We start from the raw sequence: 22,500 nt of genomic DNA, 5'->3' as shown, positions 1-22,500 counted from the left end.
CCCTCTCCCACAGAAGAATGGTTGGCAGCAGCACAATACAACAGAGCCCTGCTCCAAAACAGGGAAGGCCTCAGTCAAACTACTTCAGTCTTCAGACAGGAGAGATGCCTTCGGGTTCTTCTGAACAGTACCTGACTCTAGTCCCCAGCAAACTGTTCCATCTTGCACCTGGGGTTGTCTTGGGGGGTGCCTCTGCTTCATGGGGAGAACAATCTGCCCGCAGGACCAGGAACACTTGAGAACCTGCCACTCTTCACCGACACTGACCTCATAATTTTGTGGTGGCGTGGGCTCTGCCACAGCATGGAGCACCTCACCGGGTCCAACCAAGCTGCAACGGGGAGGGTGTTCGGTGACACCAGGCTGCAAAGACTGACCATGTCTGAGGGATGCTTTTTCATCAGGGCCTCCAATGTCCCACTTCAAATGCAACTACCTGGTGGTTTTTTTCCCTAGAAAGGCAGGACATAAGATGAGGACAAGAGTGAAATCAGGCATTTTGAACTTAAAAAAATTACTTTTATTTTAGGAACCAATAAAATTATGGTAAATATTTACAAATAATTATCTCACATAAAGGTTACATAAAACCAAATGTCCACAAGTAACAGTCACTCTCATGAGAAGACACACAGATATTGAACTACGCCAATCTTATTGCATGTTTCTTCAACTAATCTAAAAATAAAAAGTGTTGCAGTCAACCATTTAACTTAGAATAAAATCACAAATTCCAGTATTGACAGGAAAAAGAATTTAAAAAAAAAAAGAAAGGAAGAAAAAAAACCCTTCAAATGGCCCCTCCTTTTTTGACCCATGCCTTAGCACCCCTGGTCCCCAGCCCACCCCCCCTTCCACTACCCAAAACAAAACCCAAAACAAAATCCCCAAAATAATGTTCGACGTCTTTGGCAAATTGGCACCGCTGTAATTACATTCAAATATTATAACACACAAAAGCAACACACAGCACTAAGGAAAAAACACCAAGATTTCAAGTTTGTTCTTTTCCTACTAGAAAAAAAGAATACAAAACATACACATTTTAAGAAGCATTTTTTCATCTGTTTTGCAACAGATGTTATCCCCTACTTTCAAAGGCAATTCAACAGTTATTTTTAGGATTTTTTTTTGTAAGTTATTTTTTGTTTGTATGTATGTCTCAAGGTGAGGAGGCAGTTCTTTTTCTCCCTCTCTTCTTTTTTCCTCTCTTTTTAAAGAAATAAGGTTCAATGCAGGCATTGCAGACTTTGGTGGATACAATAGATATGTATTTCTTTGATGCTAGAAGTCCCTAATACATAGTTGTTTGTCTGTAAGAAAAAAAAAGTTTGTCCTTTTTTTCTTGGAAAGGAATTCCATTTGCAATGAAATGAGTTTCTGTAATTTCAAAATGTACAAAGGCCACTACAGAAAGTGAAAAACCAGGACAAGATTTTTTTTCCCGCAGGAGGCTGAGCAAAGGGAAAGGCAGGTCTAAATGCCCACTGGTCATTTTCCCCACCTCATTTAGCCAAGGCAGAGCTAGAAACCTTGGACACAGGGGTGGTGGTGTCTGGGGCTGATGCAGGACTAGGATTCACCTCTCCACAACCTGTGCAAGCTTCTGAGATACTCAAGTGTCTACTACACACACAGGTGTGTAGACAGAAATCCCTACATGCATGCCTACTCACCCAGCAATGCTGCAGCTGTGTCTAGCTCAGTCCTTCCAGTCTGGCCCCCACGATGGAGCTTCTGCATTCTGTGAGCCTTTCACAGCACTGGTGAGTGAGGCCACTAGTGGAGCTGACACCTATGCCAGCTGTGATGCCAAGGTGAGCAATCTGGGCACCACTTTGACATGCTTTTCACTCAGCATTTGCGTGTCAGGTCTCATTAGCTCAACAAAAAAAAAAGAACACTAACTGGTTTTGATCCTTTCAGATCCTTTTGTTTGTCATACTGCGGTAACATGTACCTGTGTCAAGAGCAGGTCTGAGAAACTACAGGGCTTCCTAGCTGGCATCCCCAGCCTTCTGTTGCTACTGAGCACTCTGCCTCCAGAGTGGAGTGGCAAGTGGCTGCAGCTCAGAACATGTGCCCAGTGCCTCTGTCAGTGCAGGCTGCCTGACCCAGCTCTGCCTAACAACACCCACATGTGACCATCACTTGCACACTTTGCAAGACTTCAGTTAGCCAGCAGCTGTTGGCCATCTAACATTTCATCAATGAATCCAGAAGAAAAACCAAGTTTTTCCAGAATTTGCTGGGACAGAGTCATGGGGTAGGTCAGCCTAGTGCTCTGCTGCCTCTTGGGCCTCATGCTTCCCAGTGGCACATGCATGCAGAAAAGAGCATGGTACTGGGAAGGACACTTGGTCAGAGCCATGTTGCAGCCAGTGACAGCTACACAAGTTGACTCTGCTACAGGCCACAGCTCTTGAAGCTATGGGTACCCGCATCTGGAAATAAACACGACCATTACATGGCTTCCTCTCTCCTTCATACTGAAGGATGTGTAAAATACATAAATTAAAGAAAAAGAAAACCAGGAATATAACCCCATTAGCTAAAACCAGTATGGCAAAGCAGTTATCAACATCCAGTAGCTGCTAAGACCTGGCACAGTGAGGCCATCACACCTCCCTCTCCCACCATGTTGCTGTCTCCCACTGCGCTGCCCTCACACTACATCACCAAGAGGACTTAGTCACAGGGAGTCAAGGAGTGACAGATTGTGAGATACATGTACCCTGGCACTATTTCTTTCCTCACCATCTCCTTCCCAAGTGCCTCAAGCACTGATGTTGTTGTACCACCTGCCAGTCCAATCAGAGAACTTCTCAAACATCTTGGAATGAACAGTCACTCTCTGGCCCCATGACACCAGAGCCCCGAGTGTTTTTCTACTTCAACAGTGATCAAAGAAAACTTTTGATCTGTTGATCCAGTCCTGAGATATCCAGAGCTCTGCAATCAGTAGAGCTGCCTAACAATAATATCTCCATAACTGAACCTTCAGACACAGATGATAAACAAACTCAGTGTCCACAGCATTCTGTATCTTCTTTATTATCACAGTCTGACAGCATTTAACTGAAGGTTTCCTCAACAAGTCAGAATTTCCCTCATTCACACAATCCTGACTCTGGCCTCCATTGATTTAGTCTTACAGCAGCATTTTTCCTCTTCACCTCTCAGATTTAATTTCTTAGCCTGTGTCAGCAATGTATTTGATATAATTATTGCTGGAGTGTCAAGTACTAGAAAACCCTCCATATAACCAAGCATATTACACTGAAACTGCCTGAAGGCACTTCATGGGGTTGATTTCTGCAAGGGTTTAGTAATGATTCCCTGCTACGCAGGGCACTGAAGTAAAGGATTAGCAGAGCACCCTTTGGCCCAGCACTGGACCGGCTCTCTCCCCTCCTTGCAGCCCCTAAGGGTCTTTTGCTTCCCGTCTCCACCTCCACAATTGTGTGATTGCTGTGGTGCAATTCTTCCTTGCCAGCACAGGGAATTAATTGAACGTAGGTGCTGCTAAGTGCTTACAGTATTACACTTTCATCTCAGTGAAAGGAGCAGGACTTTGTAAAACAAACTGTGTCAGGCAATGTACCAGTCCTGATTAATTTTGTCAAGGTTTCTGCTCTGAGACCCATACTGCCAGAGCTTGTTCTCGGGAGAGAACCCAGTAGCCCCTCCTCCATGACATAGTGAGGCCACAGAGGATGGATGGAGGCAGGCAATCCTCTGTCCTCCCCAGATGACCACCTTCTACCAATAGTGCCTTTCATAGATGCTCCCCAATGAGGAGAATTCCCACAATGAAGACTGTGGACAGAAAGTCTTTCTGAGGAAAGCAATTTGTAAATCTCAGGTGAAATATTCCCAAAACCAGAAAGTACTGTCAAGAAGTGCCTTTTCCAGCAGCATGGTATGAATACTCCATGGTCTAACTCGTACTGGCTGTTTGTGACAGAAGGATGTCCCAGCAGATGTGAGTGAGCCATGGCTGCCATGTTTTGGGAGATGGGTCAGGCACAAGTCCCTGCTTCACATGTGCAAGAGTGGGAGTTTTGGGTTTCTCCTCAGTAGCTGCCTGTGCATCCAGAGTATGTGCATCCACCACCATGCCTGGCATGTCAAGGACTGCCCTGATGAAAGCCTTGAGACCAGTCAGGCCTGAGCACTTTGGATCACTTCAGCCAGTGGCATTCACACATCCATCATTTGGAGGAAACACACCTGTCATGTCTTTCCTAAGTCCCCAGCCCAACTACAAGCACTTCTGGCATGAGTATGATATAACATCTGCTGAAATCTCATGTTTGGTCTTCTCAACATTATCTGAATTAATGTATGTCACAGAATTCATGCTGCTGAGTAAACTAGTAAAAGTAATGTGGTTGCAGAAGAGTAGGCAGAGTGGGTGAAGGACCCAATGCCAGTGACCTGCAGTTCCCTCACTGGGCACACACACTTGTTTTAGCCAAGCCTGATGGTGTCCCAACAGCTGGTGTAACTCAGAACACCTCTGCTCCAGATACATCACCAGCACTGGTGGTCAAACCCTTGTTTCTCATCTCTTCAGCAAAGGCACTGGACAGACACATCCCTTCCTGAGCTCACAGAGAAGGTTCATGTGCTTAGAGTGGAGACAATGCACACCCCTTGGCCAGGGTCATGCACGTGGTCCACAGGGACAGAAACTCCCTTTCCAGTATTGTCTAAGGACTGCAAGCAAGCATGGGGTATGCAGAGAGTTATGAATGCAAAGCAGGGCTTCAGAAGATTCCTTGTATAAATTTTCCATGCTGTTATTTGTCTCTTGTTAAAAATAGGTGTGTATCAGTGATTAATTCCTGAAAGAATAAAAGTGCCACTCATCTCACTGATAAACTTATCACAAAACTTATTTATTATTTAGTTTAAAAGACTCTGGCTAAAATCCCTGATGGAGTCTGTGAACATCACACTGAAATGTCACTGAGCTGATGATGTCTCCATGGCTGCTGAGGATTGGAACACATCTGCCCTGGAAATTTGGAAGTGGTGGCTGCATTTCCATACTATGAGAAGATGCCACTGAAGTGGGAGAGGGAATTTCTCAGCAGATCAGTGGCCACTACAGATACCAGATATGCAGCACAAGTGATGAGATGGGAAGGGAGGAGTGAGAATAGTGTTAACTCAGGAGCTGCCAGAGAAAGGTTTGTACAGCTGGAATGTGGTGAATACCTGCTTGAATGTTCCTCCACAGGAGTCCATCTCAAGTTTGACACCAACAGCCTTTCTTCTGCAGGCAAGCACCAACAGAACCCCTCAGAAGAGCCCAGGCAGCTCTGGGAGGATGAGGATGGTTGGGTTAGGAGTAAGGAGGCCACAGCCAGGTCTTAATCTCAACAGGACCAGGGAGCTTCTCCATTGCCCTCAGGAGGGAAGGGATGGGGTCACGCCTATCATGCTTATGTGGCTGAGGTTGTCTGTGCCTTGGGCTGGGATAGGGGGATGCTTCAGGGAGAGATGAGCAGTCCTCCTGGCTCCATGGAGAGACAGTTATTGGTGTAGCTGCTTAGTGGTCATTTGTAGCTGCTCTGCTCTCTTAATTTAGCTCCCCCGAAGGTGCATATTGAAACGTGTGACTATTAGTGCTTCCTATTCAAGTAGGAGGGAAGAAACACAGAATTAGCAGGGCAAAATTCCCTTCAGTCATGTCTGGACTATAGTGCTGCAATCTGCAATGCCTTCACAGAAATGTACACACACCCCAAAACCAGTAATTTCCCTTTCAGCTTGGCTTGGAAAGTGAGTGCAGCTGCCCTCATGCTTGGTACATCCCACTTAATATATGCACTTAACAAAAATCATAACCACAGTATTTCTCTGCCTTCCTCTCAGGGTTTTCATGACTGGCATTTAGCACACAATCTGTAGAGATATATGTGAGGTGTCAACTGTTATTAAGGAATTCCTTCCTCGATGCTGCTTAACTTGAAACCAGTGAATTTGTTCCAGTTTTTAGTATGATGCCAAATAAACATAAATTAATATTAAGCAGTAAAGTATCACAAAATTGCCTATGTCTTTCAGTTGCCCATGTGTTTGATACCAGCATACAGCATGATCACACACAACTGTCAGATAGGATGCTCTATATAGAAACAACATCAGCCCCAAATACAGCCACAATGAGTGTTAACCTGGTTCAAAGTTGCTTAAAGCTTACTAAGTTCTTTGAATCAGTGCACCAGTTTCAAAACACACTTTTGGACGTGTTTTGACTTCATACTTGTACAGTGTTGCTGTTTTGCTGTTTATGCTTAAGCTACTCTTACAGTAATACAGACAAGCAATTATTTACAGTGGTGTGCTTGTGTAAAGTTGAGCAGACTGATTTTTTCTTTGCCACACACACAAAAAAAAAAAAAAAAAAAAAAAAACAAAAAAAAAAACAACCCCAAAAATAAAGAAAATTGCTTTAAGTCTCACAGCCTGTTTCAGTGTGCAGCAAGAGGGAACTGCCCCAAGGGGAGCTGCTCACACCTCTTCCTTATCCCCAGATACAGCCATGGCACCCGCAGGCGATTAAAGCAGTAGCCAGCCGGCTGCAAAGAACATGAAGCTACCACACATTTTTGACCACACAGAGCTTCAGGAGTACCACTTCCTCCTGTTTCTCTGTTTGATTCAGGACCCAACCATATTTAAGAATACAATAATCAGTTCAACAAGCTTAAAGAGCAAAATTTCAATTATCATGTTCCTACTAGGTACTTTCTCCTTCCCTTTTGGAGTGGCTGACATGGTGGCAGCAAGATGACTCATCACGGTTGTCCCAGACGTGGGTGCTGTCAGTGCTGATGCCCTGAGCTCCGGTGTCAGTGGCGGTCATAGGCAGCCGCAGCAGCTGGTGCGGCTGCTCCACGGGCTGTAGCACTGTAGTAGTAGGGGGAGCCTGTGAGAGATGAGACCACTGTGAGGGAGACAAAGGTGGAGAGGTGCCAGCTTGTAGTGTTCTGGCAATGGGTGTCAGAGAGCACTCCAGGCAAAGCTTCAATAAAGTAAATACAATGAAAATTGCATTCATGCATTCTGCATGAGAAGGAGGCTACCATTGCTCTGCATTGCTGCTTTCCGTTTGAGACCTTCTTCCATTACTTCACTTAAAACATCAACTTCATTTACTTCACAAAAAGAAGTTAATTACTTTTCAGAACAGAAAGTCAAGACATTCCAACCCCATCACCCTATCGTACTCTGACTTCTTTGATTTTCTTCTTTTAAAAGGAGGATATTGAACCCCAAAGCATTCAAAGTATTTCAATGAAAGCACTCATTTACCAAGAAAAGGCCTGGAAAATATTGGTGAAAATTCTCTGTCCTATCGGGCTAAGCACTGGTAGATAGGATGATTACCCAAGGATCAACAGGAACCTAGAATATTTGTTTGAATGAGGAAGAGTCTTTGACTAGTATCCAGAGAGATACCAATCTGTCTAGACAGCACCAGTTTTAAGAAACCTTTCAAGCATATCTCCAGTGACAGCAACTCCAATCCATCCTAAGAAGGGAGTTTTCTCTCTTCAAGGTGCTACCAGTTTGGTCTGCAAGTCACCAATTTCACATGCATGGGATGTGAGGCACATCACAGTGTGGAAGACCCCCTCTGGAAGGACTTGTACTCAGCCACATGCATTTGAGACCATCAGGGAGGTTTGGATGAGCAACAATGAGCCATGGCGAGTAACAGTTCTGGAGTAGTCAGGGCTGTAGAGTTTGTTTTCATGAGTGGGCCTGAGAGCTGCCTTCCATGCTAAGCTCCCTGCCTTCAACACTCATGGGACAGCAGCCTATCAGACACTGTCAAGGGTCTTCACAGCCCTGGATGTGACTTGCCGCAGAGGCAGTGACTTCCGCTGCTTCAGTGACACAGAGGAGCTGCCCCACCAGGAAAAGCTGATGCCACCACCTCAGTGGGGACTGTGGACCCTTTAGGAAAGCATCAGTGGCAGTGAAGCGAAAGGTGCATTTTTTGGTTGTTCACTTCCCATCCCCGACTCTAGCAAACACTGCTCCAGCAGGTCCAGTGGTTGCCCAGCCTCTGGGCATAGCCTGAGTGTAGCAGTGCCCCAATTGTTCGACCACCATGGCCCTCCACAGCCTCTGGAGCTGGAAGGGGAACTCAGCTGGCATGCCTGGTGCTGTTGGCAACATGCTCTGAGCTGAGTCAAAAGCCTTACCCTCTGGGAGGCTAGAGAGCCTCCTGCTGTCTCCTCTTATTGTACAGCCTCCCGATGAACACTTAGCTGGTCACTCCAAAATTACCCGAGTGATTATTTGAGGGCTGCTGGTTCAAAAGCCCAGGCACAGAGTAAGAATCACACAGCCAGACTTTTAAGAGGAAGCTCAGGGAAAGTTGCTGTTAATCATTAGGAAAATGCAGGACTACCTCACTGCTGTGGGTCCAACAGGCTCAATCTGACAGGCAAGCCCAGCTGTTCCTTCTAGGCTGCTTTTGTCCAGAGTGCCACATCAGGAGATCAGCTCAGGCTTCATCACCAGCCTCCAGCTTTTTATTTCCAAGGGAACACAAGCTGATGCATCCAAAAAACAGAGCACAGGCAGCATTTGTTCTTGCCCAATATGTGCAATGCACTACTCAGCACAGTTGGTCAGAGAAGAAAACTTTGTCATGATCAGTATCCTACCACAACATGTGGTACCCTGCTTCTGCAGCCCTGAGGGGTCAGAAACAGAGGACTTTGGCTACTGGAATGTGTCTCCTGCACAGTGCTGTGGCAAAACAGGAGCTTGTGGGTCTGTGTTGTCCTCAGTTGCATCCTTAGTGACCCAGACATCCAAAATCAGACAAATCCACTGAAAAGTGTTTAAACGAAGTAAAGCAATCTTCAGGAGTGTGGTCCTAGCTGACTAGAAAGATAGTTTTACTGTACACAAGAATAATTCAAGAGAGTCCGTGAAGTCATTGGCCAGGATAAACACTTGCAGAGATGTCTGTATACAAACTCCTAGGCAGGAGCCAATTTGACCTAGATTTATTTACTAAAAGTAAAAAATTTTAAGTCATAGTCAATGGTGTTAAAGCAGATCCCTTCAGCAGGTCATCATTCCACTTATGTTTACACAAGTGTAGTCTTGTGTTATCTGTGAGGGCACCACAACTGATATCATGGGCTAGACAGATAGTCTTCTTCCAGGTAACTGACATCAGGTTAAGGAGCCCCAACCTCAGTAGTTATATTTCCTGGAGAATACTGGGAAGCTTCACAAGGACAGTGAAAACCATTCTCATGGGTAGCCTAAAATTAAATGCTGCATACTTCATATCTCAGCCAAACTCAAGCCATTGAAAGCACAGAAAACTTCCCTGTTCAAATTGGCCACTTTTGAATGACCAAAGGCAAAAGTTAACAGCTGATCTGACCTTGAAATGTGCATGCCATGTCTAGCTGGGGTTTTGAGGATGTTCTTCGGGAGCTGCCCTCTTGGGGGTGTCCAGTTTGCTGGCCTGAGTCCCCTCAGGGCCAATCCAGCTGCACAGATGTCCCTGGGGATCATGGCAGGCAGTACCTTGAGGTAAAACACCTCACAGGCCAGTGAAGAGGCAGGTGGAATTGCTGTCCTCACCCATCACAGCACCAGGAGGTCAGTGTGAAGCAGGCAGTGATGGTGGTTATCAGAGATCCCAGTCCCCACTGGCACCAGCACTACTGCTAGCTATGGCAGCTCAACTCAGACAGAGGGGTGAAAAACACACAAGAGGAATCCAGCAGCACCAAACAATTTCACCCTGACTCATGGAGTAGTTTCTGGGTCTCACCAGAGCTGGATGCAGTGCTTTCTGAGGTTTTGGGTAAATGTGGTCCTTTGGGGGTCAGAGCCTTTGTTTTCACACTCCTTCTTCCTCCACATCTGTTCTGACTCAGTGCAGCTACAAAAAGACCAATATTTCTCCCATGCATTCCAAAGGCCTTACATTTCTCTCAAGTTAGATTTTGCCAGTTTGCTTTTCAGCTGTGCAATCAAATAAGCTTGTATTTAAAGTGAAAAATGAAATCACTCACTCTTCCTGTCACCATGCCCCCATCCAGAACAGACTAGTCCATCCTTCTGTCATTCTTCCTTTCTAATTCATACTATCAATATATTTCTTGACACAGGCATTTCTAGTGCCTACTTGTTCTCTAATCTTTCCACAGAATCCCACAGAGGAATTGAATCTAATCCTAATTAAGAGGCTTCAAGCTCTGCCCTTGCATGATGCCTTGCTAGAACTGGAAGACATGGCACAGCAATGGTGCAGCCAAACCCTTCCAACCAGCGCACAGGGATCACACCTGTGTGTGAGCAGGGACACTGCATCAAACAGAATCCACTGTGAGCAGGATTGAGCCAAATGCTACAAGCCAACAAAAACTGGCTTTTTTTTCTTCATTAGACAGTGTTGCTGTTACCTGCCATTAGTATGCACATGTTGAGCTGATCTTATGCTGGTGTGCACCACTATGTGCCAACAGTAACAGCCTGAGCCCTAGACATGCACATTTGCCTCCCATGCACTCATGCATGTGCCTCCATGTGCATCCCTGCACTGTACTGCTTGCAGGTCATTTGTAGGACAATATGGGGGAAAAAAAGAAAGGAAAAAGATGTTCCTTCCCTCAACTGTTTGTCTGGCTTTGAGATGGAGATATCAACTTCAGCCACTAAGCCAGACCACAGAAGTGGCCAGAGTTTATGTCCTCTTCCCTGCACATTCTTCCAGGAACTTGGGGACTGTCCTCATTCTTGCTGTGGTCAAGATGGGACTGAGTCATTCCCCACAACAAAGCTGGTCATGTCTCTGACACCAAGAGAGGTGTGGGTGCCACCAGAGTGATGCAGGATGCAAGAGCTTGAAGACACTGCAAAGCTGCAGCAGATAACTGACTTCTTCTGCCCTTGCTTCTGTTGACCATTCTAAAGGACCATGGCTTGATTGTCTGCTCTTGCCCAGGAGCCATGGGACACAGAATTTGGGACTGCCCCAGAGAAGAGCGAGCTTAGTCCCCCACCTGCACTGGTTTCATGACATCTGGGGCAGAAGAGGCTTGGTGTCTGGTGCAGAGGTGAGAAGCATCAAAGCAAGGGCAGAGCAGACAGCAGGGTAATGGTGAGTAGCTGGTGTTCTGCTGGGGCCAAACAACCAATTCCCAGTGTCTGCATGAATATGGTTTTGCCTTCCCCTGAAGACACCACCACACACCCCTCCCTGCTGCTCCACACACAGGACAAAGACTGGGGACTAAAAACCAAAGCTTTCTCACTAGTCTCATCTCTCTCTCTCTCTTTACTCTCCTCCAAATATAACTTTTCAATCCAAGTATCCTTTCTTCCACTTGCAAATCATGGCATTTCTCCTTTTAGCTCCTCTTTCACAGGTCTCAGACTTGTGTGATTGCTGTGGTGCAATTCTTCCTTGCCAGCACAGGGAATTAATTGAACGTAGGTGCTGCTAAGTGCTTACAGTATTACACTTTCATCTCAGTGAAAGGAGCAGGACTTTGTAAAACAAACTGTGTCAGGCAATGTACCAGTCCTGATTAATTTTGTCAAGGTTTCTGCTCTGAGACCCATACTGCCAGAGCTTGTTCTCAGGAGAGAATTACTAAATGCACTCACGTATACTCCTGAGAGGAGTGGAAGCATCCTGGATATAGTTCAAATTAACCTATTCTCCACTGCGTGTGCCCAGGCTCATCACACAGCACCTTCTGGGTGTGCAGGGAGACTTTTGGCAGGTTTAAAGGCCATGCCACACACTCCTACTTGCCCTAAACTACCAGTAGGATTAGCAGGTACTAGGGAGAAGGGATTGCAGGATCAGGTTTACAGTGACAAAGGCAGAGCTGTGGATAAGAGGGGTCTCTCTAAGGCACAAGAGACATCTGAGCCATAGACTGTAGTTGATTGCAGACACATTCTTGATCAGATCATACCACTGTACTTGGACCTACCCATGGTCAGACAGGGGATTCCCCCTTCAGGAAAATCCAGTCTCCCCCAGTTCTGTGATCAGACTGAACTGAAATGGTAAATTCATCTTTAGGATTTGCTGCAGACAAAAACTCGCATTTCTTTCTTTTTTTTTTTTTTTTTTTTAATGCCAAAACAAAGTATATTGAAGAGGACAAAAATAAGGAAGCCAAGATTATATATTTTACATTTGCCAATAGAAAAAAAAAAAAATCAGCATTGACATTATAGCATGAAACACTTCAATCTCAAGAAAACTACAGTTTCTGGAAAATTCTGATTCTTTTTGCCCTTGCCTCATTTGAATATTCACAGCATGCTGCTGAGTAAATACTGCTGAAGAAATCCCCTCCAGGCAGAGAACAAGCTTTGCTGTAAGGAACACACTATCCCCATAACTGCTCATATGTCAAAGATGAGTCGGAATTTGCCCCCAAAATGCATGATCCAAAAAGGAAATGAGAAAAAGAGGATGAATGCAGAAAAAAGGGTATGGCACAGGTAAAAGGTCCTGGCAGCAAGCAGTTGTCTCATGACTATCCTCTGTATAAAGTCTTCTGTTGACCCAGACCTATCCATCTTCAGCATCTTCAGGGCATCACAGGGACCTACCTTGCCCAGCACCCTGGACAGCATGCTCAGAGCTGGTAGAGGTCCATCACCTCAAATAAAGAGCTGAACAGGCCATGGCTACTGCCTACTGCTGACAGAAAGGAAGGGCCAATGCCCATGCCAGTGGGGTTGCTCAGGAATGGCTTTGAGATGGCTCCAGATAGTGTGCACATCCTTCTAACAGAGGTGGATATCCACAGGCAGCTCAGGAGCCTCTCCAGAAGTCCTATCTTCATGCAGAAGGGCAGGATGAGAGCTGGGTTGTCATTTACTTTTTGTATCATGCCAATTTCTTTAGCACTTCAGAAGGAAAATTTTTTTCAAGGTTTCTTTTTGCTGTTTTACACAAAACCTGGCTTCCCAGGCCTATTCATGATGCAGAGCATTGCTGAAGCAGCTTTCCTGATTCAAAAGGAGTTGCAAAATAAGAAATGAAGAAAGCATGGTGTGTGCTCTTGCCTCTGGCAAAAGCATCTTCCCCATGCTGCTTAACCAAAATTCTGCCAGCACCACTGGTTGTGGCCATGGAAACAGTGGGTTTGACCACAGGGACTCCCCTGGCTTTGTGCAGCTATGCCCATCCATATTAGCTGAAGATCTGTCTGTTGATTTATGATGGAAGCGCTAACAAACCCTTAAATGTGGCACAGCAAATAACAGCATTATACCAGCACCATGGCATGAGAGGCAGAGGCTGTCTATTGCTCCCGAAGGATTTGTTTAAGGACAAGAACCATGATGAATACAGCCTGGGTGGTTCAATTACATGGGGACTCAATTACTTAAAACAAAGAAACTGGATGAAAAAAGTATGACAAAAATTCAAAATTATTTCGCTGCTGGAGGTCACATATAACAGCCCTGTCATCCATAAATCTGGAAATCTCTAAGGCATGCTACTCCTGTGTTGAGAGATGACAATTAATTGGTATTTTACTTACCTCATCCATGCAAATTATGCAGGGAAAAATTCTAATTACTGCATGCTACATGTATATAAGGTCAAAGTGGGCCAGCTTTTGACGGGGTGTAAAATGGATTATGTTTATCCTTCACATGAGGGCCATGATCCTGCAGGAGTTACAGGGCTTCTGTCTCCCATTGCTCATAAGGACCATGCTGGCATCAGTGAGGCTGTACCAGTGGTCCCTTGCTGAGGAGAGATGGAGTGGGCATACACACAACTGGGAAGCAAACACAACATGAGAGCAGGGAGAAATGCAAAGCACACGCACAAGTAAGCAGCAATGTCATTGGAAGCAGTGGAGCTTACAGCTGGCTGCAAGCAAACTGGCATCACAAGTTTTGTCTGAACAGGGTCCCTTACCCTCAAAAAATATGGTGACCCTGCTTTCTAGCAATATCCTATGTCTCTGGAAGGATTTTTATCAGAAGCAGGAAGACAAGACATTTGGGCCAGGTCTTCTTGTTGGCAAAGTGAACCAAGAGCAAACATGCACCCCAATGGAGACCTGCAGTCCCATTCTGGGTCTAAGCATGACTGAGGACAAGCTGAGACATACATTCTGCCCACCCCAGGGCTGGACAAACACTGCACACCTTGCTCTGATCTCTCAAGACAGGGCTGAACACTTACCCAGGAGTCCAGGGTTGGGAAACCTCCAGGAGTCATTGTATGTTGAATATTGTGGGTGGCTGTATGGGCTCCCAGAAAACTCGCTCCCTAAGTTAAAGAGACAAAGACAGAATAAAAGGTCATTTGATTTGAGATTACAGTTACCATTCTGAGGTAAAGGGGCTCTCCAGTGTGTCCTCTGCTCCATTGACAGCCACAGTAAAAGCAGTGGTGGACACTCTGCCTTGAAGAAAAGGAATATGGAATAAATTATTAAGTAAATGGGTGCAAACATCTTTTACATGTCTTTTTTTGTGCTGCAACCCAGGCCCCCTGAACTTGCTGAAGGAGCAAGGAAATAAGGAGGGACGGAGAAACCTCTGGGACACACTGATGGGGCTGGCCTTTGCCTTTACAGCCCTACAGGACTCAGGTGAGAGGCAAAATACAAGGACAGGGCTGTCCAGATACAGTCTCTGCTGCAGGAGGAGATGAACCAGCCAATTTCTAGATATTGGATACGCTTCATGGAAAACACGTCATGGTCCCAGATATTTCTCCAACACTGTAACCCAAGGAGAGGGATGTTTGCTTCAGTTTCAGACAGATTTGAACCCTCCAGACAAAGGCACAAAAAAGGCCTGAAAAATTGCGGCTATTTATCTCCTCATCAGCTCCCATTCTTCTGATCTTTGTTCTCTTCACATGACACCTGCTTCATACTTCAGCTGCAAGCTCTTCAGAACAGAGCCTTGTGCCATGGGGCTCTGACCTAGTCCCTCTACCACACAAATGCCAACACTGCTGCTGTTTTATTAGGAAATGTTCCTTGAATTACAGTTTTCCTCCTCTTTCTCTTTGTTCCTCCTTCCCTTCTCCCACTCCCACATGTAAATATATACAAGCACAGCACAGCAGGAGAAAGGGTATTGTTTCCTAAGGCAAGATTTGAGGGCTGACAGGCCACAGCAGATGCTTGCCATGACCTTTGCCTGCCTTGGTCCTTGGCATTGGCAGAGCCATGACCTCATACCCAGGAGCTGCCATAATCCCAGCTAGGCAGTGGACCCCTGACAATGTGTCCTGAGCACCTCAGGCTCAGCACCCCTGTCCCATACAATCTGTAGACCCAACCTGGAAACCACATCTGGGTCCCCTGGCCAGTGAGTGGCTATGGTTTAGGCCATTTGCTGGCACAACTAGGAAGAGGGGATGATGCCCTGGTCACCAAAACAGAGGGTCAGGTCCAGGATGGCTTTATCTCCACATGATTCTGCTTCAGTGAAAACAAGCTGCCTCTCTGCCTGCATCATAAGATGAACAGACTGAGCAGCAGAAAACAGCAGATTAGTCAAACGTTTTTGTCCAGCTGCTGGTACTTTTGCACTGAAATGCAGAATTTGAGCAAATAAATAGTCTGCAAAGGAGTTTCATATGCCACTTCTAAGTATAACATTAACAGCAGGACCAGCCCATCACCAGTCTGCTACAGGAAGTCTCTGTTAGCATCTCTTCCTTGTTTCTTTTCTGCAGCCCTTAGGACCCATGACACTTACTAGGAGCAACCAACTCTCTCTTCCCAACACGGCTTCCATAGAGAGAAGGTCCACAGTATGCAGCAGCAAGTGCTTCCATACTTAGCACACCTTGCTGTGCCAACCATTCTTCACAAGATCAGAGTAGGGTTTTCCTTATTGCCTCTAAGGAATAGCATTACTTTACCCTGAGCCAGGAAAAAATGGAGCTGTTTCAAACCTTTCTTCACAGGGAAGTACACAGTTCCTACAATTCTTCTCTGTTCCTGTCCCTATGGCTGATAGATTACTTCAGTGCCTGAAGGTTACTTCTGTCAGAGTGCTCATTCTAAAAGAGTAAGGCACAGCAAAGTTGACAATGCCCAAAGAGATGTTAGGAGCCACTTGACATACTGCAGCCAGTGGCAAGAGCATCCCCATTGCCTTCCATCAGTCAGGAACCCATCCCTCTCCTGCAGGACACAGCAGCTTCTCTCAGGTCCTTTTTGCCTCTGCATCAACACAATTGAGGCTGTTGTCTCACCCAGAGTGTTCCCTGATTTTCCCCTGCTTCTATAGCTCCTGGGCATCCCACTCCTCTCTGTCCCACCCTGTGCCTCTGGTATTTGCCTAAGCCTGAAAAGCACACAGGCAGCAGTCAGGCTGGGAACTTCACTTGTGAGAGTCAATGTTTCCCAGGCCTGAAGTCATGATCACATTCTCCTGCCAATGTGTGGCACACTGAAATCCTTTCATTCTGTGAGTGCCTGCTCTACAGGAAGGCTATCACACACCACCTTCCCGAGGGGGTTGCATTTCTTCCTTTCCACAGGGAAGTGAGATTTTCAAAGATTTAACCCTGGTTTAGGTGCACAAAACAGCTGTGCTGCCTGACTGATATGACACACAAAAGCAGATGGGAGTGAGTCTTGCTGCTACATCCTTCCTGAGAGCTGTGCAGTGCATGGACCCAGTGGACAGGACAGCAGCTCTAGATGCCTGTTGTGGGCTGTTTGCACGGAGTGCACAGAAAAGCTTGTCCTATCATTCCTGCAACAGGAGCACCCCAGGTTTGAAACAAAGCTCACAATGAGCTGTTTCATGCCTGCAAGAGCTTCATCCCAAGGGGGAGCATTCTCCCCTTGGACAACATGACACCTCATTTTCAGCTGTCCCAGCACTCTCCTTCTCTCCCTTGAACCCTTCCTTCCTCCTTCCAACCCTCTCTCTCTCCTCTCTCCTATTCTCCTGGAGCTGCACAGACTGAGTCCATTCCATGCTGATGCTGTGCACGCCATGGAGTGGGCAGCAGCACTTTCCAAACATTTATCACTGCTGCAGCAGGGCTGTGGGTGGGAATGGGCTGACATTTCATTGTTTCATCCTCTCCTGTCTTGCCCTCCTCCCCCACCATCCCCACTGCCCTCCTCCCCACACTCACACACAGACACACATCGTGGACCCTCTCTGGGGGATGCTCCAGTGCCTGTCAGGCTGAGGCTTCCAATTCTCTGTTTTTTATGCCTCAGTGGTCAGGGTGTCAAGCTCCTGCAGTACAGACCAGCCAGAAGCCCGAGGAGTCACTGAGCACCATCAGCTCAGTGACAGTATTGCTTGCTCCTTAACATACTCTGCATATCCATCAGCCTTGCCAGAGGGAGGGGGGAGGGGGAAAATAGAGAGAGAGAGAGAGAGAGAGGGAGAGAGAGAGAGAGAGAGAGAGAGAAGGAGGGCAAGAAGGAAAATGAGAGGAAAGAAACATAGAAGAAGGGAGGGGTAAAAGAGAAGTGGGGGAGAAAATCTCAAGCCCTGTTATTTACCACCACAAGACTTGGGCAGACAAATGGTACAGCCCTAAGTGAAACTAAGGTAGATGAATGAACACTGCATGGCTGCTTCACAAATTTCACCAGATATTCCAACGTTCATCAACTACACTTCTTGACAGCACTTCTTAGCAGACAGCCCTCGCCCCATTCAAAAACAAACACCATGGATCAGCCATCCAGGGATGCACACACACGCAGTATGTTGTGCACACTGAGTGCTGCAGCATGAGGAAAGGGTGGGAATCACGCACATCCCTCCTTCATGTGAAATAGTAAGTTTTCTCCTCCATAGTTCTCACCTTGCTGAAACACAAAGACAGAAAACAAAGGATTCCTTTGAGTTAGCTCACCTCTTTGCCACAAACCTGACTCTACACTCCACACAGGGCTGTAGTCCAAAAGGGGTCAGACCATTCCATCATCCCCGCAGAAGCAGAGGTAAGGAGGGGAAACAACAAAGACTGATTCCCAATAACACTGCTGCTACAAGCCCGTGGCAAGCCCTGGGAGATGCATTCCACCCTGAGACAGTGGGATAGACAGTCTGATGGTGGTGGATGGACCTTCTGCTGCTGCAAAACAGTACTGTCCACTCTGCAGCACTTTTTCTCTGGGGACTGTCAACTCATGTTTATCAGTCTTCTTGGTTTTAAGGTAAGCTTCCTGAAGTTTTCTTTTTGATTTGCAGAGAAGCTGAAGAGCATGAGTGTAAAAAATCTCAAGAACAAAGAGATGAATGAAAAAATATCACCATGTTTTTCATACTGCTGTGGCTTTAGAGAACTGCTGCTGCAGGCACATCCACGTACCTGTACTGGGAATGGGGCAGGAGGGTAAAGGAAAACTTCCTGCCCTGCAGAAAGGCAGAAGGATGTCCAAGCATGGCCAGCTCTGACAGAGGCCATGTTCAGCCAAGGTGTGGAAACTTCCCAGGATGGAAGAAGCCTGACTGTCATTGCACTACATCATTCAACATGCAGAGTACCTGGCTGCAGCCCTATGAAGCACAGCAGTCATGAGTCCTGGGACTGTGTGACAAGACCAGAGGAAAACAGGAGATTAGTCAAACGTTTTTGTCCAGCTGCTGGTACTTTTGCACTGAAATGCAGAATTTGAGCAAATAAATAGTCTGCAAAGGAGTTTCAAATGCCACTTCTAAGTATAACATTAACTCTCAGAAGACCTCATGAATCAGAAGTTCCAGAGCCAGTACAGCTCAACAGGAATGTTGGAGGTTAGGAATTTTCCTTTTTTTTTTTTTTTTTTATTTTTCCTCTCTGAGGGAATTTTCTTCCATTTGTTTCCTAAGAGATGATAACTGCAATACTGAAGAAGCAAAAGATGTGGCTGGGAGGAGGAGGAGGGGAAAGGGTGCAGTTTGCTACCATCTCTAAGCTGGGGGACTTTCTCTTAGGAAGTGCACAGATACTTCAAGATTTTGGCTGGGGGCTGAGAGACTGGGCTCGGCCTTAGCTCACTCGCTCATTCTCAGGATAAGAGTGGGGATGGCCATGGTCTTGGTGCCGGGCTGCTGCTGTGGGGATAATCTGCCACCACTGCAGAGTTTTGTTCTTCACTGCTTCTCCTTACCTTCAGTAAGCCTTTGCTCGTAGGGGCAGCTATTCAACTGGGACCTTTTCAACACTGGAAACGACCCCTACCATCTGCTCAGGTGCCTCAGGGGAAAATCTGTGAGTCCAACCCCTCCCCCCTCCAGAAGGAGCATCTCCTGGCTGCTGGCAGGAGTTTGGCTGCCACTTCCCAGCCCCACTGTTTTCTGCCACTGCTTTGGGCTTTTTGCTACACTTTACCCAACACTCTGTGTCTGCTGAGACCCGCACAGCTCCTGGCATGGCCAGCCCAGATGTGCTCACCATGCTGTTCCAGCCTGAGTTTCCTGCTACAGTCCATTTCACCAGCCAGTGACGCACTAAGACCGGCTGCTCCCCATGCATTTTCCAAGGGAACCCCTTTTTTTGGAAGCCCCTTTTCTGGAAGCTCCTTTTCTCTTTCTGCCGCTGACTCACCCGCCATTAGCGCATGAGGGAGGCGCGGCCGAGCTGCCGCCACAGCACCCCCTGCAGCCGCGGGGGAATCACAGCACACCCTGCCCGGCCGGGAGCCACCAGCGCCCCTGCTGGCTGTGCCCGGAACTGCACCAAGGGCGAAAGGGCCTGCGGCCAGGAGAGCCTGGGACTGGGTCTGTGCATAGAGCTGGGACTGGGTCTGTGCTTAGAGCTGGGATTGGGTCTGTGCATAGAGCTGGGACTGGGTCTGTGCTTAGAGCTGGCGCTGGGTCTGTGCTTCAGGCTGGGACTGGGTCTGTGCTTAGAGCTGGGACTGGGTCTGTGCTTCGGGCTGGGACTGGGTCTGTGCTTAGAGCTGGGACTGGGTCTGTGCTTCGGGCTGGAACTGGGTCTGTGCTTAGAGCTGGCACTGGGTCTGTGCTTCGGGCTGGAATTGGGTCTGTGCTTCGGGCTGGGACTGGGTCTGTGCTTCAGGCTGGGACTGGGTCTGTGGCTTTGTTTGTTTGTTGGCACCGCTGTTGTTTGTTTGCCTTGCTTTATTTGTTTATTTATTTATTTATTTAAGGAACTGTTATTCCTTTTCCCTTATCTTTGCCTGACAGCCCCATCATTTCAAAGACACAATAAGCTGAAGGGTGGGAGGTAATATTTTCCATTTCAAGGGAGGTTCCTACCTTCCTTGGCAGGCACCTGTCTTTCAAACCAAGACAGAGCCAGCAACATGCAGTCAGACGCAGGTTTGGACACTTTTTGCTGAGTTTTCTCAAACACCAGGTTTTTGCACAAGCATTTGGGACACAGAGAAGCCATCAGGAACATGGGGGTAGAGGTTTGTTATCCATTTAATGGTTACTAGTAATGCAGGTGATGCAACTGGAGGTGATATAATATGCAGGTGATGCAATGCACCTTCCTCCCTGCCACAGCCATGTGACAGCTCCCAGCTGTCACTCAACAGGGAGAGAAACCATGACCAAGCAGCCATGCCATCCCTTCTGCCAGAGTTGTTGCAGCTCCTGGTTTCTCCGCTAGTGTCCACTGCTGGGCCTTTTTGAAAATCAAGCTCTGCATTTAGGACAATGTGTTACTCAGCCCTTCCATTTGGCAAGAAATGAAAACAATCCAGGAGAAATGGTACTCAATAAACACAACTGCTTAAGAGACAAGAACAGAAGGTCAGGGGACAAAATGCAGAGTTAGGCCAGAGCAGCAATATCTTCAACAGTCCTTCTGAGGGTTTGGAATAAGTTTAAAAACAATCTGCTGTATTTGTCCCTAGCTTGGTTTCCTGCAGACAAACCCATCTCCCTGTAAGTCCAAACTCCTGGGGCCTCTACTTTTCCCTTCTGCTGAGGGATCTTACTGTAACTTTTTAAAATTAACATTCTCATTACTTTCATTTGTTTTGTATTGTTTTACTTTTAGAAAGTAATCACATGGATCATAAATTTCTTCAGTGAATTCCAATAACAATCATTACCCTGGTAAGCAAAGACATGCTTGAATGCATGGGGAGCAGGCATAAGCACTGCACTGAGCCATGTGTTCACACCCACACATCACTGGCTGACTCTGTGAGGCAGCAGCTATCCAAATACAGCCTGGAAATCTGTTACATCAAAGTTCTGCCAGCCACAGGGCCAGTCGTTGCCTGAGCTGGAAGATATAAATCAAAGCAGAAGCTTCTTGTCACCCTGAGCCAACACCACCCTGAAGACAGTTTCATGATCCAGCAGCTCAGGCAACATCCCACATAAAGTCAGAGGGACAAACAACTGTGGGGGACCCTGAAGGGCAGGGAAAGGGTCTGGGCTCTCAGCAGAGAACAACAGCATGGTTTTCCATCAGTAAAACAAACTTTCCTCTCCACATCAAGCCATTGCAGTGGTTTAGGGTGAGAGAGAATGAGGTTTGCAGTCCCGTCTGGGAAGCTGCTGCCTCTGAAGCTCACAGGACTCATTCCATTAGAAGTTTCCCCCATGAACAGAAGAGCTGGGAAAAACCTTTCAGCTGATACTCCATATCACATGAAAAAAAAAAAAAAAAAGATATTTCACATCACTAACATATTTTTGACAATTTCTGACAATTCAGACACAATACTTCAGTGAGAGTCATGGATATTTTTTTTAATCAGTTGTTTTCCAAACAAATATTTTCCTTTTAAATTCGAAGAAATACTAAATTTTCAAATTGAGTTCAGTGAAGCTAAAAAAAGAGAAAACTTAGCCAAAAGTCTCAGTGGTAAACTAAATGTAACTTTGAAAGTAAGAAAGAACTGTACCTTTGAAGAAAAGTCCACAGTAATTTTTATTGTTGGTTTTTGTTTTGATTGAATCTTGGACTTTCTTTTAACTTCAACATTCATTAGTAAACAGTAGGATCAGAGATATACATAGCTCTAATCTAAAAATATCAGCTGCATTTAACCTGGGGGAGTAGCAACCCAGGGCATGCCATAGGCTAACCACCAAGTCATCTGCCAGGGATTCTGCTGGACCTACACCTGCTCTTTGTGCAGAAGTCCTACAGGAGGAAGGATTACCAAACTACAGCCCTACTGTAACAAAGCAGGTATTTCAGAAACAGCATCCCCCAAGAGAAGAAGCTGAGCAGAAATATACACTGTATCTAGCAAAAGCCTTCCATGATCCACCCAATTTGTCTCAATGAAGATACTGAGGGTCATAACCAGCTAACATCCAGGACATGTTGGTGGGATTCATAGATTCATCTTTGAAGGGCAGGCTTGGAGAAATTTCTCAAGATTGTGTTACCAGAAACTATGCTAGAATGAATGACACATCCAACATATGGCAATGGATACACCCCTTAACAGCAGGATACACCCCTTTCAGATGCCACTCTTGTGCCCATTCCTGCAAGCAATGCATACACCATCCCAAAGAGACATATCT

At 46.4% G+C, this 22,500-nt stretch overlaps 1 protein-coding gene across 2 annotated transcripts in view; it reads right to left on the bottom strand.

The window, feature by feature from the left end:
- Positions 1-6,721: 6,721 nt before the first annotated feature.
- The window catches only part of PAX5 (paired box 5), a 128,356-nt gene continuing 112,577 nt past the window's right edge, over positions 6,722-22,500 (bottom strand). For both annotated transcript variants that reach the window (XM_054003084.1, XM_054003083.1), the window contains 2 exons: positions 14,234-14,320; positions 6,722-6,943 (listed from right to left, as the gene is read on the bottom strand). In XM_054003084.1, coding sequence (XP_053859059.1) covers positions 6,867-6,943; positions 14,234-14,320 — 164 coding nt within the window. In that variant the 3' untranslated portion in view covers positions 6,722-6,866. The remainder of the gene's footprint in view (positions 6,944-14,233; positions 14,321-22,500) is intronic.

Source organism: Vidua macroura, chromosome Z, assembly GCF_024509145.1.
Source record: "Vidua macroura isolate BioBank_ID:100142 chromosome Z, ASM2450914v1, whole genome shotgun sequence".
Classification (NCBI taxonomy): domain Eukaryota; kingdom Metazoa; phylum Chordata; class Aves; order Passeriformes; family Viduidae; genus Vidua; species Vidua macroura.
Note: the sequence above shows the minus strand (reverse complement) of the source record. Positions and strands in the feature narration are given on the sequence as shown.